This window comes from Mytilus trossulus, chromosome 9 (assembly GCF_036588685.1).
Source record: "Mytilus trossulus isolate FHL-02 chromosome 9, PNRI_Mtr1.1.1.hap1, whole genome shotgun sequence".
NCBI classification, from domain to species: domain Eukaryota; kingdom Metazoa; phylum Mollusca; class Bivalvia; order Mytilida; family Mytilidae; genus Mytilus; species Mytilus trossulus.
This window is the reverse complement of record NC_086381.1, coordinates 30,140,561-30,158,794: the sequence shown is the minus strand read 5'-3', so window position 1 is coordinate 30,158,794 and position 18,234 is coordinate 30,140,561. Positions and strand designations below refer to the sequence as shown.

The following is an 18,234-nucleotide window of genomic DNA, read 5'->3' as shown; positions in this document are numbered from 1 at the left end:
TTGAAGGCCCTACGGTGACCTATAGTTGATAATGTTTGTGTCATTTTGGTCTTTTGTGAATAATTGTCTCATTGGCAATCATACCACATCTTCTTTTTTATACATTCTAAATAACAAAACAAAAAATGCGACAGGCATTTCATTTTCAATTTACTATTATAACAAAAGTCATTCTAGGATAAAAAAAAAAAAAAAAAACAACAACCCAAAAACCACACCACTTCTTTAAGATGGTCCTTTAAACTTTTAATCTCACATATATTTTGTTTTGTATTCAATTTTCTCAGCTAGACTGGTCATGTCTACATATTTATTCATCCAACAAAGCCAATCAGCTATCCATCGGGAAGCCTTTTTAGGATTTAAATGGAATACTACCGATATTTCTGAGTCTCAATACCCATAAACAAGCAAGAGTTTTTGTTACAAAACCAAAAACTACGTAATAATAAATAAAGTGCAACGGAAGAACAGGAACCACTGTATTTTCGAAGTGCGTTATCAACAAAACAAATTAACAAAAAATAAATCATAAAAATATATTAAAATTTAAATTTAGTATATGAAAGTCATACCTTTTCACAAATTAGATGGAAACTTCACCGTGAAGACATGCAAAACAGAATACAAAGGACATGAAACAAAACACCATACAAAAAACATATAAATACATGTGCGTACATTTAAGATATATTGACTACATGATCAATATACATAATAAGACTTGGAAAGGACATTACAGGTTAATATAAATGACATACCTATGCAAATTTGACATACTAGTAATAACCATATTACATAAAAAATGTACATGTTATCCCAATGATCGATATTAGATTTTTCACCTTGTGTCCTGACAGAACTAGTCAATGAGGCAGAGCTAAGAATAAGGTTTTCAATAATTTACTGCCTACTTCATTTCTCTGATGATGCAGTTTGTAGTATCAGTAACATACTTGTCTTATCGGGGCCTTTTATAGCTGACTATGCGGTAGGGGCTTTGCTCATTGTTGAAAGCCATTGGGTTACCTATATTCGTTAATGTTTGTGTCATTTTGGTCTTTTGTGGATAGTTGTCTCATTGGCAATAATACCACATCTTCTTTTTTATATATTGAGCCATAATATATAAAAACGCAAACATGATTGAAACATTAAACTGGTTTAATCTTTAATCTACCATTTTCTTTATGATGAAATGCTTAAAGGTCAAAATCTAGAACGTCCAATTAACCTATGACCTTGACCTCAATTTCAAGGTCATAAACCAAGGATCCCAAATTAAAAGACCCTAGGTCTGTATTATGTATGGTTCATGAGTAATATCACTTTACGCATAATTCTAAATATAACAGGGGCAAAAATCCCATTTATTCTCTTCGCACCCTTCCAATCAAAATTTATAAGTTACGACATGTCGCAACTAACAATTTAGTAAAAATAATTTGTTGAAATCTTATAAGGTTAATGAAAAAGAGTGAAAATAAGCCAAAATCAAAATTTAGAATTTGACCTTGACCTTTGACCTTGACATAATTTTCATTTTTTTGGACCAAGGATCTTAAATCAAAAGACCCTAAAAGACTTTATAATGATAATGAGTTATATTACCATACAACTAATATAAGATATAAAAGGGGGAAAAGTCACACCAAATGTTTTCGTACCCTTTTAACTAAAATGTACGTGTTACGCCATGTCGTAACACACATTTTGTGAAAATATTTTGTCGATATCTTATAGGATTTCTGAAAATAAGAGATAACAAGCCAAAATCATATTTTTGAACATGACCTTGACCTGTGACCTTGACCTCATTTTCATTTTTTTGGACCAAGGACCTCAAATCAAAAGACCCTAGGCCTCTATCACTAATGGTTTTCCAGTAACAAATTTATTTTATTTATTTCATTACAAAAGGGGAAATAACTCTCATATGGAGTCTTCGTAAAGCTTCGGTGAAAATAAAACGTAACATCCTGAGGATATAACGAGCAATTTGGAAAAATAAATTTGTCGCTTTTTTTTACGGTTGGGGAGGAGATCTGATAACAAGAAAAACAGTGTTTGGGGAGATAACTCTTACAAAGAAAAGTGTTCGGTTAAACAGGGTTAGTTTCAAAAGCGTATAGACTGAATGAAATCATATACAAAAAAACTAAGCGACATCTTTTAAAACATTTTTACACCGAAGAAAAAAATTAGGCGGAAGAAAAAAAAAATAATCAGAACAAATTTAATAGGTCTTTCCACAAGAAAGGTGGAAAGACCTAATAATAGCTTTATTTAAAGAGAGTAACTCATTTGGATTAAACCAATTTTCAATAAGGCTCTCTATATATACATACTATGTTAACAGTATGAATCAAACATAATTAATCTACTATTACACGCATGTAAATAATAGACGTATATAAAGTAATATAACAACAAAAACACCATTGTGGCTTAACTTATAAATTTAACACTTTTAAAAATAAAATGACTTGTAAGAGTTTTTAAATGCAGATATACTTTTTGATTTTTTAATTTCACTGGACATTGAATTCCACACTTTTGGACCACTAAACTTGTAATGCTTGTACAACGTCAGGATATATAAGACAATGGTTTCCCGTTTGTTTGACGTGTCAAAGCTTTTGAATTTGGCATTTGTTTGGGGATTCTATACGTCTTGAATTTTCCTTGGAGTTCGGTATTTTTGTTATTTTTCTTTTTACATTCCGATATGTTCGCACAGTCAGCCATTCTCTCGATATCCACTGTAAAGACATAAATGTTATTGAAATGAGCAATACAAATTCAATGATCGACTCATTACAGTCCTATAACAATCTTAAAAACATACAAACAAAAGACAGCAGTACCAACCTTTACACAACACGGCGTTTGTCGACGTCCAGGGACAACTAGAGATATAAATCTATATCTGATGCCGAGTGCATGATGACATATGCCCTCAGGTTATCTGACACACACCTTTAAAGATGAGGATGTAAATCAAAATGCAAAATATTATCTTAAAAACGTAATGCATATGCATCAGAAATGTAAGTCTGTTTAATTTAAAAATTAGTTGTGCGGGATGTAAAAGTACGCAGCCAGATCCGGTCGGTATTGCACATTTAAGAATCCTTTTAACACTTATTTTAGGGGGTCCTTATGTGACCTGTTGTAAGGAAAAATATCTGCACCCAACTTTCCAGTGATAGCCAAAATGTCCATCGTCATTTTTCCTTTATACATTACGTTGATTTTTGTGAATTGTTGTATACTACGTAGTTACAATAAACAAAAAGCACGGATCACACCAATTACTATTATCCACTTGAAGGTAGCAATTTAGTTAGCTATAAATCATTGTCAGATGCAAAAAGGGAACATATAAAACTGACGCAAACTGAATAAAAAATAAATATATGCACTATTCGTTTTTATTATCAAACTCTGATTGCATTAATGGTAGTATCATCATACAGTGATTTTTTCTAATGATTTTAGATCAATGAGAGGCAATAGACACCAAAGGGGATAATAGTATTCTAACTCATCAGCTAACTTACAATACCATGATGCCAACAAATAACGAGAAAAAGACAAACAACCATTCTCAATATGCAACATTGAAAACTAAAGACTGCTCAACACGAAATCAAACGAAAAAAAACGAGGGTGATCTCTAATGCTCCGGAAGAGTAGGCAGACTCTCAATGTCAATTTCTATATGTACATTTGTAGGTTAATAAATTAGGCAGACTAAACTGTGTCTGTTGGATAGGTGCGTAGATTTATTTTGTGGAAAGATATCACCTATATAACGAAACATGACGATAAAGGATGATGCTAACTTCTTTCCAATCTTCTTAGAAGCTCATGTTTGAAGTCAGCCTAATATGAATAAAGGAAAAATAAGAGGAAATAAGTCCTATCCACTGATCTCAAATAACATTTTGACTAAAATAATCAAAATAATTTGATTTCAATTAAAGGGGCATTAAATGACAAATTATTGTTTACCTATTTGACCCTTATTAGCATACTTCTAGATTGAAAACTTACCAAAAAGAAAATCCAAATTACAAAAAGTCCAAAAAGAAATAACAAATAATACATAAATTCGCTATATAGGCGAGTGATATGAGAGCCAAATTTTTAATGCACCTACCTTACACAAATAAATTTATATATCACTGGAAATCTAAGAATGTGTACTTTCTAAATATCCCGGTCGTCAAAAGTACAATTTCAATTCACGGATACTTCCAGTAGAAAAATCGAGTCAAAACAAATGCAAAAACAAAACAATTATATGGGAATGCTGTATTACTGTTGGGAAAATATATATCTTTCATAGTATTAATTAATTTTGGTTGATTTTAACGGTAACGCATGTTACGTAACGTTTTCTCTCGGAGTCCTTGAAAATCAACCATTAAGTCACACAACTGTATCTGTAGTCGCCCTTGTATAATCTTAATCTTATAATACCTCCGTTTCATTTGAATGCACGTATTTACAAACATATATCTGCAAAGTTGATTTAAATAATCCGAAACAAAATATTTGAAGCAAGGGGACGTATTTTTAATTGTTTAGAAAAGTCCCATGATGAGCTGTACATTAAAATTGAGGAAGCGTAAGGTCTCCTGTTAGTTTGAAAACCTGCCAACCGCTTCAAAATCAGACAACTATGATAGGGCAGATTTTTTACCGACGGTCGGTGTAGTTTCGGTTTGTGCCCTTTGAACTTAAGGACGCTTAACTATGGCAACAGAATACGCATGCTCGAAAATCCTTTCTGTGATTGGACAAAATGCTGTCATGGTTGGTGATTTGGTTGTGTTTGAAAAAACGTCTCGAAAATTATATCGTGATGGAAAGCAAGTGAAAAACTATAAATATTTGAACTAGATCGTACAAAGATTTATAGTTTTATTAAAATAATTGTTTCTCCAATAGCTCTTTGCATCCATGACAGCTGTTTATTCGGGACAATTATATAATTTTTGATGTAAACTTTGTTGTACGAACCGGTACATGACTTTCAGAACGCACCTACGCATGTGAGATTTCCGCGGGGTTTTTGCGAATGTAAACAGAGATACTACTTAATATAGTTACCAATAGGTTCTAGATTTGTTTACCATGAATTAAGTTTAATGTAAACAGTAGTAAACGTATATTTGTTTCTTGTTATATGCACTGGATTTTTGACAAATAAATTTTTTAGGTGTCATCACAATGTTCTTATATATTATTGCCTTAATATAACCAGACTAAGTAAAGAATGTCTTGTAGTTACATTCAGATGGAGATTTTATTAAAGAGGTGCAGCATCATAATTTAAGTCATTGTGCTTCTGAAGGTTATCCAAATGATAGTTTTAAACATATACTCAAATTTTAATACGTCGGACATCTTTTTTTAAAGATAGTTCTTGTTTATTGTTGTAGTGCAATATGTTGAGTCTAGATCATACCGCAATTTCAATTACATCACTAAATCAGATATGATAAGAGTACTAACTAACATAATACTGAAATGAGTAAAGTGCTACTAGTATATTTATATCAACAAATTGGCAATTTCAATATAAAACATCACAAGGAAAATATGATCACTCATTATATGTCAAATTGTGTTTGGTTTTACTTTAGTCGGCCGCCGTGTATCTTGCTTGAGATATCTGATTAGTCAAACAACACTTGACAAAGTAGTTTGTACTTTTTTTAAATTACGCTAGTGATAATTTACGGCTACTTTGACACTAAGTATTACTTTTTTATATCTTGTTTCACCGCTTCAAACGGAGGACAAGGTTATCCTCATATTGAATCTTTTATTTAGCTTTTTTATGTTAAAATCCCGTTAGCGTATAACTAAATGATCAAAACGTCGGACCAATAGGATGTTGGACTATTTAGGTGTCGGAATATTGCGATATCGGAATGTTATAGTTTCATTTTAACTTGTAATCTCATCATTCTTATCGGTCAACATATCCATACAAAGACAACTCCCTTGGCATGGGCATATATCAGTTCAGCAGAGGTTTTGCTCAAAGCGGACACAAGATCTACTATATACAGATTGAATCAAAAAGTGGAAATGGACATGAGGGATTTGTCAAAAGACAGGCAACGGCCGCAGACCACCAATGGGTCATCAATGCAGCAAGAAACTCCCGAACCCAGAGAAGAGACTGGGTGGTACTGATCCTGACAGTTCTACCTAGAACAGTTCTAGGGTAGAACAGTTCTAGGGTAGAACTGTTCTAGCTAGAACTGTTCTAGGACAGGTTAGAACAGTTCTATGACAGATTATTCTGACAGTTCTAATGAGAGGTTAGAACTGATCTCCACTGTACATGTAGTATCAAGTCTTTGTACAGACAAAACAGAAGATGATGAGTTGTGCTTACTTTTGAAATATTTATAAAATTGAGAATGGAAATGGGGAATGTGTCAAAGAGACAACAACCCGACCATATAAAAAACAACAGTAGAAGGTCACCAACAGGTCTTCAATGTAGCGAGAAATTCCAACACCCGGAGGCGTCGCTTATGATATTTTGTATTTTCACATGGGATGCTTTCATTATGTTCATATTCATCGACCAGTCTTCTGTAAACCTCATCGTTTCGTTTTCCCACTGCTGCAATACAACTGTATCTTCATTTAAGTGTTTAACTCAATACAAATAACTACATAGTTTCTATGTAGTAAATACATGACAAACTATGCATCTGTGTTAATCAATCATGGATAGTTTTTTGCTTTTTAGCAAAGAGAGAGTTTCTTTGTGAACTTGACTGTGAAAATTTGACACGACTCGAAAGATTTTCTACAATTTTCCGATACGGTTCCTTATTTAGGAAGGGGTGTTCTACAGAACTCAAAAACCATGTTTTACTCTGATTTGATCTTAATTTCGCACGATTTTATATCAGTCTAATTTAAGCTACACTGAAGTTGAATATAACAATAATTGTCCGGTCACTATTTAAGTTTTGGGTCTTGAACTAGTCAATCATATTGAAAAACGTATATATCGAAATGCGATGGTTTTTTTTTACTGGATCGATTGTTGTTTCCTATTCATAGAATATCGAGTTTCATGATCTAGTCTAACCAAGTCGGTGGGAACCAGTGGGTATATTTATTTTACCTCGGAAGCTTGACGTCACAACTTGATTGATTGTATAATATTTTAGTTAAAGCCGACTAGGCTAAGCTCTCAATATTTTAAGTAAACGGACACCTCAAAATTCTAGTATCATATTATTTTATTAAATTAGATAGCACTAAGGCCAAACGTTCATTGAATTTGTTAACTTGTAATGAGTATTTTTCACCGTATCGTTTGTCCAAAAAGGGGAAGTTCGAGAATGTATTGAAATTATGAATTGATATTTTCACATGGAGATACCGCAATATTTATGTATTTATATTGTCTTGTCTAATAAATATGAAGATGTTTTATGAATTTTGGTCATTTGTTATATGAGCAAATATATTGCTTAACAAATCGTCATCACTGGTCAATTTTAGGTTTCTTATACCCGTCATTTTTTTAATTTACTGGTTCGTTGTATTGTCAGTATACCGTCAGAAGTCCTGGAGCAAAAGCACAGGCCGAACCCTCTATACCAGTAACGTAAACGGCTGAGTTAGCGGGATATAACGTAATGAGACAGATTATGAAAGGGAAATACGTAAACACATGAAACCCCATTTACGTTGCAATAGCACTATTAGTACACGGAAATCGACTAATATATTCAGTAAAATAACGATAACGAAATAGATAAGGGATTCCAGAAACTATAGTGATTTTACCCAACATCATAAAATTACAGAAATTCGTGATTTTAAGAAATGTTGAGATAAAGTCTTGATCTTGAATGAAAAAACGATAACTGATGAGTGAGTTGGTGTGCTCTAAAACGGATAGAGTTCAAAAGCATTATATTTTTATTTAATTGTAGATCCGAAAAGGTCGGGATTATGAAAATTTTCGTACTAAATGTCAAATATTTAAAAGAATGCAAAAGCATGCGGACTTACAGTTGTAAATATTGCTTTTCATTATTTTAAGAATCTAATTCACTTAATTATTATGTCTAAAAGAAGAGATACGACTAAATTTACTTAGCCTGAAAAACATGTCGTAATTTTATAATTTTCAACTAATTTCTGAAATAAACGTCAATTTTACAAAAACTGCACCGTACAATTTTGTGACGACCGGGCAAAAATCAAAGTTAAATCATTATTCTCTCATTTAAAAAAAATAGCCGTGTGTTAGGTGGGTGCATTAAAGTCCTTAACTAGATGTCTTTTTTCAAATATTTCACTCGCCTAATAATGTACATGTATCAGCATTTCGTGCATATTTAGACTAGAGGCAATTCAAATATACATCGTTTAAATTGTTTATCTTTAATACTTTGACAAAACCAACTGACTGCTTGTAAACAAATATTATTTATATATTTTACTTTTATAAATGTTTGAAACTAATGGGGAAAAAATATTGTTTTATTATTTTTGTTTAATTCATCAATGCCCCTTTAAAATATAGCACATTGATTATATTAGTACATTCAAATGTCTTTTGAATTTCAGCATTGTTTTTAAAACAATATATGCATCGAAGCAAGAAACAAAAGAACAATAAAAATAGATTAAACACTTTAAAATCTTAATTAACATATTTAAGTGTAACGGTTATAGAACTTAACATAAATTTAAAACTAAGAGACAACTCATGTAATCAATGGTCTGTTGTAAATAACAAAATTAACGAAGTTATCTTTGTTTTTTTCTTTTAAAATTAGCATATATTTATATTCTATCGTTTGAAGCAAACAGATCCTCTAATGTAACATCGTATTGTTCATTATGACGAGTGTCGGACAGCTATCTGCAGGATTTGCAGTCATAACTATAACTTTAATGTTAGTACAGATTTCAATGTTCCTCAGATCGGAGAAACGTAAGTATACATGTAATCTTACCTTTAATTCATATTAAGTCAAAACTTCGGTGTTGACATGAATATCAATTATATGGTCATTTAAAAAAAATCCCTGTTTACAGAAATATGAATTTTTCGAAATACTAAGGATTTTCTTATTCCAGGCATAGATAACCTTTGCGAATAAATTGGCACAACGTTTGGGAATGTTGGGTCCTCAATGCTCTTCAACTTTGCAATTATTTTGCTTTTTAAATGTTTTGGTCTGTGCGTCACTGATAAATCTTATGAAGACGAAACGCGCGTCTGGCGTATAAAATTATAAGCTTGGTACATTTGATAACTAACGTAACGGTATACCCAAATTGTACATATTAAGCTAAAATAGCAGCGGAAATCTTACAAGATATCCTGGAGACTTGTATTTTATGATTTGATACGTTGCACTTCTTTCAACAAAGGAAAACATATTTAGTTTTACACATTATAAAAAATTATAAAAAGAATATTACCTAAATTGATTAACCAATTGACATGTTTTGGCAAATAAAGTAGAAAAGAAAAAGCAATGATAAACCGGTACTTAAGAATGGTTCGCTACACTAGAACATTGACATGATTGACGATTACCAGTTTTGAAACAGTAACAGCTCTCCTTGCAAGTTCACTGACTTTACTTTCGTTTATGAAGTTTAGTGTATTTAAAATAAGTTTTCTAAACTATGATTTTGGCATACTTTTTACCTAATGTTATTTTTTATCATTTAAACTTGTTGCTACCGTAAGAAAAATGTATAGGAATGCAGAATCTAAAAAAACCATTATAAATGTTGGAAATTTTAATCAAAAGGTTATCAAGAATAAATCAGGGCCAAAGCATCGACATTTTTATTGGTGCAGTTTAGTCTTCCCGTGTTAACAGTGTGAAATTAAAACTAAACAAGCCTATGTTAATACATTTGTCATTAAATGTTTTGATCTCTTGTGGGGAGTTGTCTCATTGGCAATCATACAACATCTTTTTTATGCTTACACAACAACTAAGTATTCAAATTGGAAATTAGTATAGCGTTCATTATCACTGAACTACATGTAGTATATATTTGTTTAGGGGCCAGCTGAAGGACGCCTCCGGGTGCGGGAATTTCTCGTTACATTGAAGACCAGTTGGTGACCTTCTGTTGTTGTTTTTTTCTATGGTCGGGTTGTTGTCTCTTTGATACATTCCCCATTTTCATTCTCAATTTTAAACTGATATATCTATTACACAGTACAGAAATATTAATTACGCCAATGTTATTCTCTTATTTATACATGTGATATGAATGTTACACTGCGGTATACATGGTATATAAGCAGAAGGTTTTGTCACACATAAAAAAAAGATAAACTTGAATTAAACATGTCTTTTTCAAAGGAATTAAACAAGTCTTAGATTTTACTCCAGGTACTAGATAACATGTCAATTATTCAATGATCTCTCCATTTAGGGCATGGTGTTGGACAACATTTAGAAGACAAAAAGATAAAGTTGGTATATCGAATGAACTTTACAGAATTGAAGATAATTGTAAGTTAAAATGATTTAAAAAAGAGACGAAAGATGTCACAGGGGGCATTTGGAACTCGAGTTGAATAGAAATTGACAACACAATAGTGAAAAACGAAAAAACAAAACAAACAAGCTCTAAACAAAGCACTATATAGTACAAAGAAAACAAAATTAGGGACCAAAAACATGGAAGATACTCCAGAAGGGTGTGCCTGTCCTAACAACAACTAAACTATTATGCCAATTAACATTTCTATTGCATATACATCGAAGTTGAGAAGTTTACGTGAAATTATAGCTTTTGGTTGAAGGACTATTTGCAAAGCCTTTGGCGGGATCCATGCAATATGAAAGCTGAAACAAAATCCTCAAAGATACCAAGATTATGTTGTTTTTTTACACCATACGCATGTGATGTCTTCAAAAGATGATGTTCGACTCAAAACCGTTATCAAAAGGTGTATCCGCACTTTTTGTCAGAATAATACTTCTTTTTTGAGAAACTAGATATAGGAAATTTGTTATGAGGCCAATGAAACAAATCTACATTCAAATAACAATTTATAAAAGTAAACCATTACTGATCAAGTTACGGCCTTCAACACGGAACATTGGCTCACACCGAACAGCAAGCTATAAATAAACTTATCATAGATACCAGGAATAATATTTTTATATACGCCAGACGCGCGTTTCGTCTACAAAAGACTCATCAGTGACGCTCGAATTCAAAAAAGTTAAATAGGCCAAATAAAGTACGAAGTTGAAGAGCATTCAGGACCAAACTTCCTAAACGTTTTGCCAAATCCAGCTAAAGTAATCTATACCTGAGGTAGAAAAGCCTTAGTTTTTCAAAAATTCTAAACTTTGTAAACAGTTAATTTATGAATATAACAGTTAATTTATGCATATACCAGTTAATTTATGAATATAACAGTTAATTTATGAATATAACAGTTAATTTATGAATATAACCATATCCATGATAATTCATGTCAGCACCACGAATGCCGACTACTGGACTGGTGATACTCTCGCGGAAATAAATCTCCACCAGCAGTGGCATCGACCCAATGGTTGTAAATAAACTCATCGTAGATACCAGGACTAAATTTTGTATATACGCCAGGCGCGCGTTTCGTCTACGAAAGACTCATCAGTGACGCTGGAATCCAAAACAGGTAAAAAGGCCAAATAAAGTACGAAGTTGAAGAGCATTGAGGACAAACATTCCTAAACGTTTGCCAAATCTAGCTAAGGTAATCTATACCTAAGGTAGAAAAGCCTTAGTATTAAAAAAATTCTAAATTTTTGCAAACAGTTAATTTATAAATATAGAATTAAATTCATAACAGTGTGGTCGACGGTAAAACGTTTGTTAGTAATTATACTGAAAAAATCACCTATAACTTGTTTGTCGTTGGCGATGATTTTATGCTCACTCAGTCTATCAGAGGCCTTCAAGTGGGGATTTGAATAATCACTTGTTAACACATTTTGATACATAAAATTAAACTTTCTTTTCACAAATCATTTAAGGAATTTGTTTTATATTTTTTTTTACCATCACTAACTACAGTTTCACTTTTAAGAATGATAATGTTCAGAGCTGATAATTATCAATACATAATGATAAAAAAAAAGTTTATTCATTGTAAAAAAACCCCCAAACTTTTAAGTAATGGGGACCCGCGTTATTTCACAAAATATCTTATTGATTAAGAGAACAAAATCATTTAAGAGTGACCTTCTATTTATTCAATGCTAACCATGTGGACTTTGTTTGTGAAGAGTTCCAGATGACAAAAATATCACATTTTTTTGTTGTTGTTATAAATCATAAATCGATCCGTTCATTCAGATATTAATTCCAACACTTGGGACAGGAGGAACAAATGCGTACTGTATGATTTTGTAAATAAATGCATCTTTTAAAAATAGTCGAAAACAAAATAGTCTGTCCAATGGAAAGGTCGAGGCAAAAAAAAAAAAGAACGGTGCATTATAGAAACATAGAAGCTGGTTGCAAAATTTGACGACAAGATCTATTTACAACTTGAGTATGGCCTTATACTATTAACCTAAAATAAATATTTTTATAGCAATTCCCTTGATACGAGTACATGTTGTCTTGGGCTTGTTTTGCTCTTTAGTTGGGTTTTTGTCTCTATGACAATTCAATTATCATTCTTATCATAGATATAACTGCATGTAAAACACAGAATGTGTGGTGTGATAGACAATCATACAAATTCTTTCCAGGGACCAACAGGCGTAAGCAAACTATAGGCCCCGTATGGCCTTCAACCATTAGCAAAATACACACTTTATAGAATGAAAGCTTCAAGAGGTCTTGGCATGTAAAAACAAACACCAAAGTTGAGCGAGAGAAAAACAATAAGGAAACCCCATACAAATTGGAAAATGGTCCGCAATATTACTTTAGTCAACTCACTAAGTTGAAATGAAAGACCTGGCGAATTTTAGCCTTTTCAATGGATGTGATGTATGCTTAAAAAATCATGGTTTGTTTAGACATTTAATTCAAGTCTTGGTTTTAAATTATTTGCAAGTAAGTTCAAAGTATTAAAGTATTTAAAACAAATAATCACTCACAGAAAGACGTCCAATCCATCAACAAAAGAAAGAAGTAAATGAATAGACGACCTATAACACACAGAATATCATGTATGTGTTCTGGCCGTATGAGTATTTGGACCATATGCGATCACAAAATGCACGAAGTCGTCCTTTTCTATGTAAATTGGTTCGATTTGAATATAAATCAGATGAATGCGTTTCTGTTGCCAAGTGTGTTTTTCACAAAGTAGTAGCAGTATAGAGAACAGTTTTACCAATTATACAATACCGTAAATGCATGCAAATTTTATAAGGTTTAATCCAAATAGCTTTCCTACTATCCAATAACTTTCAAGTACGAAAAAGACAGGGCAGAAGTATATTTTGTCTATATGTTATGTATTTGCACAACTTTTGAAAGTGGATTATGCATTCGTTCTAGAATAAATTTTTTGACCAGATAAAAAAGTTAAAAGAAAACATTATTCGGCAATCGCAATTGTTAAATAGCTTTGACGTCCGAAAAAGATAATCAATCAACACATGCATTGCAATTTTCAAAGCCAGTAAGTCATTCTTTTTTTAAAACACAAATTCCTGATTAGTATTTCGAATTATTTTATTTAGGCGTTGAGAACCTTTGGTGACCCCACAGTTTAAATGTCTATACTAAGGACGTCGTGAGCTATGGGCGTTATAGACGAACGTTCACCTAATCTGTCCCAGTCAATGGGAGATTAAAGTGCGCCAATCAATGTCCACAGCCACACTGTTATGAATTCGATTCTAACCATATCCATGATAATTCATGTCAGCACCACGAGTGCTGACTACTGGACTGGTGATACCCTCGCGGAAATAAATCTCCACCAGCAGTGGCATCGACCCAATGGTTGTAAATAAACTCATCGTAGATACCAGGACTAAATTTTGTATAAACGCCAGACGCGCGTTTCGTCTACGAAAGACTCATCATTGACGCTCGAATCCAAAAAAGTTTAAAAGGCCAAATAAAGTACGAAGTTAAAGAGAATTGAGGACCAAAATTCCTAAAAGTTTGCCAAATCCAGCTAAGTTAATCTATACCTGAGGTAGAAAAACCTAAGTATTTCATAAATTCTAAATTTTGCAAACAGTTAATTTATAAATATAACCATATCCGTGATAATTCATGTCTTCACAAAAGTGCCTTCAACACGGAGCATTGGTTCACACCGAACAACAAGCTATTATATTATATTATATAGTTCCTTTTAAAATTGTCACTCGATGATGACTGCTGTACCCATATTTTGACTATTTCATTTATTATGTCTGTCTAGTTCACGCATCATTGTAAATATAAAGGAATTTGATGAGACTGTCATCAAAGTGAGAGGTTTAGCGCTCTAACATCAGGTTTAATCCACCATTTTCTACATTCGAAAATGCCTGTACCAAGTCAGGAATGTGACACGTCTTGTCCATTCGTTTCTTATGTGTTTCGTCATTTGATTTTATCATGTGATTATGGACTTTCCGATTAGATTTTCCTCCGAGTTCAGTTTTTTGTGATTTTACTTTTTATATTAAGTGTTTATTTGATAGTTAAATATTATTTGCAATCATACCACATCTAATTCATATTTCTATATAATAGGAAAAAGGCTTTGAAACATAAAACATTGTAGATTACTAGATCTCTTTTGTTTTTCTGTTGATTGTTTGTTGACCTTAGGCAAACATTTTATGTGATTCATATCAGAAATCCAATTTCTATATAAATCCTTTATTTTTTATTTTTAATAGGCTTCTCAAAATAGTTCGATCACAAGAACTTCGAGAAGATTGAAAGAAGAAAGAATGCAGAAACGTAAATATTAATTAATGTAAACATGTTTTTATTTTATTAATGTACAATACATGTTTTCATTTAATTGATGTATAATTATTAATCTGAATTGATCTGAGACTTGATGAGATCAAATTACCCTTTAAACTGGAAAATTGGTTCTTGGTCACGAAATTCAAAAAAAAAAAACCAATAAAAAAAAAATAAAAACTACAATCCAATGTTGAGGCAAAAGATAAACTCAGCACAGATACTAGAATTGAAATTTTGTATTTAAACCAGACGTACGTTTCGTCTACAAAAGACTCACCAGTGAAGCTCGAATCAAAGAGAGTCAAAAAGGTAAAATAAAGTTATTCCACAGTCCATTAATTTTTAATTTGTTATCTTTATTTTCAGGATATCTTACGATAGGAATTCCTACAATTTGGCGCCCTCGTACATATTACTTGTGGTACACGATTGATACATTACTGAATGCTACTTCCAAATCACAGCTGTCACAAATCTATGTAGTTATTTTTCTATCAGATTTTAACACAACATGGAAGGAAATTACATCAACAGATATAAAGCGCAGATACAAGGCATTGGTGTCAAACAATACTATTCAAATCATAACAGCTCCTTATAGCTTTTATCCACAGCTTGATAACTTGAAACAGACATTTAATGACAGTGAATCCAGAATGAAATGGCGTTCAAAACAAAACATTGATTACGCGTATCTTTGGTTGTACAGCAAGAATATTTCAAAATACTACATTCAAATTGAAGACGACGTTAAAACGAGTCCAACTTATTTTGATGCCATTAAACAATTCATCTCCGTTCAGAAAGTACCCTGGGTATGCTTGGAGTTTTGTCAACATGGATTTATTGGAAAACTTTTTCATTCACACGACCTACAAAAACTTGCCAAATATATCTTGTTATTTTATGCTGAGCAACCGATAGACTATTTATTGAGATACTTCAATTTTATTCATTTACAAGACACCAAACGGGAACGAAAACCTAACGTGTTTCATCATGTCGGATTATATTCTTCTTTACCGGAAAAGATTACATACGTCAATCCGAGGATTTTGGATACAAAGAAAACTTTAAAAGGACAAAATCCTACTGCTGAATTATATACAACCATGACGTCTTTACCGAAATTTGAACTCAAAGCGGCATATTCTGTTTACAATGGATATTTCTGGTCAAATACACCACCAGTTGTGAATGATTCTATATACGTGGTTTTTAAAAGACCTCAAAGCATAAAAAGTGTCATTATTATAACTGGAAGTAAAGAGCATCCGAAAGACCAACTAGAGCATGCACAGTTAGAAGCATGTATGAGGTGTCGAGTAGTTCCCAAAAACAGAATCATTTGTTACGATAACTATCTCTTAGGGAGGTTTAACAATGGTTCTGTAGTTGCAAATGACGTACGTAAAAAATATAACTTTAAGTTATTCGGCTGTTTAAGATTAACAGTCACCAAAAGTCAGACTTCGTGTCTCATAATAAAAGAGATTGCTGTATTTGTACGGTAATTTACCCATTATTTCTGTTTGTTTTGTTCACGCATCGTTGTCAATATAAACGAATTTGATGCAACTGTCGTACAAGTAAGCGGTTTAGCGCTATAAAACCATGATCTATCCACCATTTTCTACATAAGAAAATGCCTATACCAAGTAAGGACTATGACAGTTGTTATCCATTCATTTGTAAATTGATGGGTTATAGCTTTTGATGTTGCCATTTAATGAGGGACTTTTCTTTATGAATTTTCATCGGAGTTCAGTACTTATGTGATTTTACTTTTTATACGCTACATAAAGTCAATTTATTTATTTAATGGCTGTTTGTATGTTTGCCTTTTTTACCGAATGTTTCCTACCAATGCATGTTATCCCGTCTTTTGTTATACTAGTATCCTTTACCATTTACTACATTTTTTTTTCTGCGCTTAAAAATGGATAAACGAAGACAACTTGAATTGTTAAAGAATTAATCTCTTTCGATACGGCAAATATAAAAATGTATATATGTATACTAAGAGGCTGTCACAAAGATAGTAAACCAGGTTAAGCTTTCATTTAAATAAGTATCAGCAAATAAGGCTTATAACTCGTTATTTTACATTTGGAATTTAATTAATAACATGCATGTTCACAGCCATAGAGATATACATTCTACAACAAGTATAGTCAAATAACAAAAATAACGAATTCCTAGAAAAATTATAAACGGAGTTCCTAAGCAAATGCCTAGCAACTGTCATAATCCAGACTTGTACAGGCATTTTTTTAAAGGTAGAAAATGGTGGATATGTAGGTATAAAGGGAAACATCATATATATTTGATCCATTACTTAGTTATTTGGTTTGATTACGCGAGAAGATTATGTCTGTCAATTTTTATGAAAACGTAAATAGTGCAATTTTTTTTAATTGGATAAATATATAGCAAAAAATTATGTTTTTTTCTACATCCATGAACGTTTGATCAATATGAGCTATGTCTGAATAAAAAATGTATAAATATTAAGATACTTATAAAATACAGAAATTAAAAATTATATAACAAAAACTATTTGTGTTTATCTTTTGAAACAAAAGTTCTTTCTTTCTTTCGAAAGGGAAAATACGGCAACAAATCCGAGCAAATATACAGAATATCGACCTCATTTTACTCAAAAAGTTCTGTAATGGATATGCCAAGATAGGCTTATATAATTTAATTGACATACTTTACTTATACAAGTGTGAGGTATAGGCAGCTATAAAACCAGATTTTATCCACCATTTTCAACATGACTGTTGTTATCCATTCGTTTGAAGTGTTTGAGCTTATAATTCAAATAAATTTCTATACTAGTTCAAGGAATGACCAAAAAATTGAGAATGGAAACGGGAAATGTGTCAAAGAGACAACAAGCCAATCTATTGGTCTTCCACACCGCAAGGAAATCCCGCACTCGACAGCATAAAACAATTCCAAAGAGAAAATCAACGTCCATGTTTATATTATGAATTTAAAAGACGACAAAAATTAACGCAATAACTGAATTACAGGTTTCTGAACTGTAACAAAAAGAATATAACGGTGTTAAACATGTTTGTGAGTACCAGGTGAACCATCTCCCTTACCAGGGACAGTTATATAACAACAAATTATAAGAAAAAAAAAACAAAAAATCAATTGGAAAGGGCTTGAAACGTTAGATCGGTTCTGCTCACAAAAACCATGCATGTTTATTCGTATTAATTAATACTTAATAAATTATGCAAA

General features: G+C 32.1%; 1 protein-coding gene across 1 annotated transcript; it reads left to right on the top strand.

Annotated features, from left to right (window-relative positions):
- The first annotated feature begins 14,906 nt into the window (after window positions 1–14,906).
- Window positions 14,907–17,334, top strand: LOC134683803 (alpha-1,3-mannosyl-glycoprotein 4-beta-N-acetylglucosaminyltransferase C-like). Its single transcript, XM_063543108.1, has 2 exons — window positions 14,907–14,964; window positions 15,343–17,334. The coding sequence occupies exons 1-2, from the start codon at window positions 14,955–14,957 to the stop codon at window positions 16,488–16,490; spliced, it is 1,158 nt and encodes a 385-aa protein (XP_063399178.1). The 5' UTR covers window positions 14,907–14,954; the 3' UTR covers window positions 16,491–17,334.
- The last annotated feature ends 900 nt before the right edge of the window (window positions 17,335–18,234 follow it).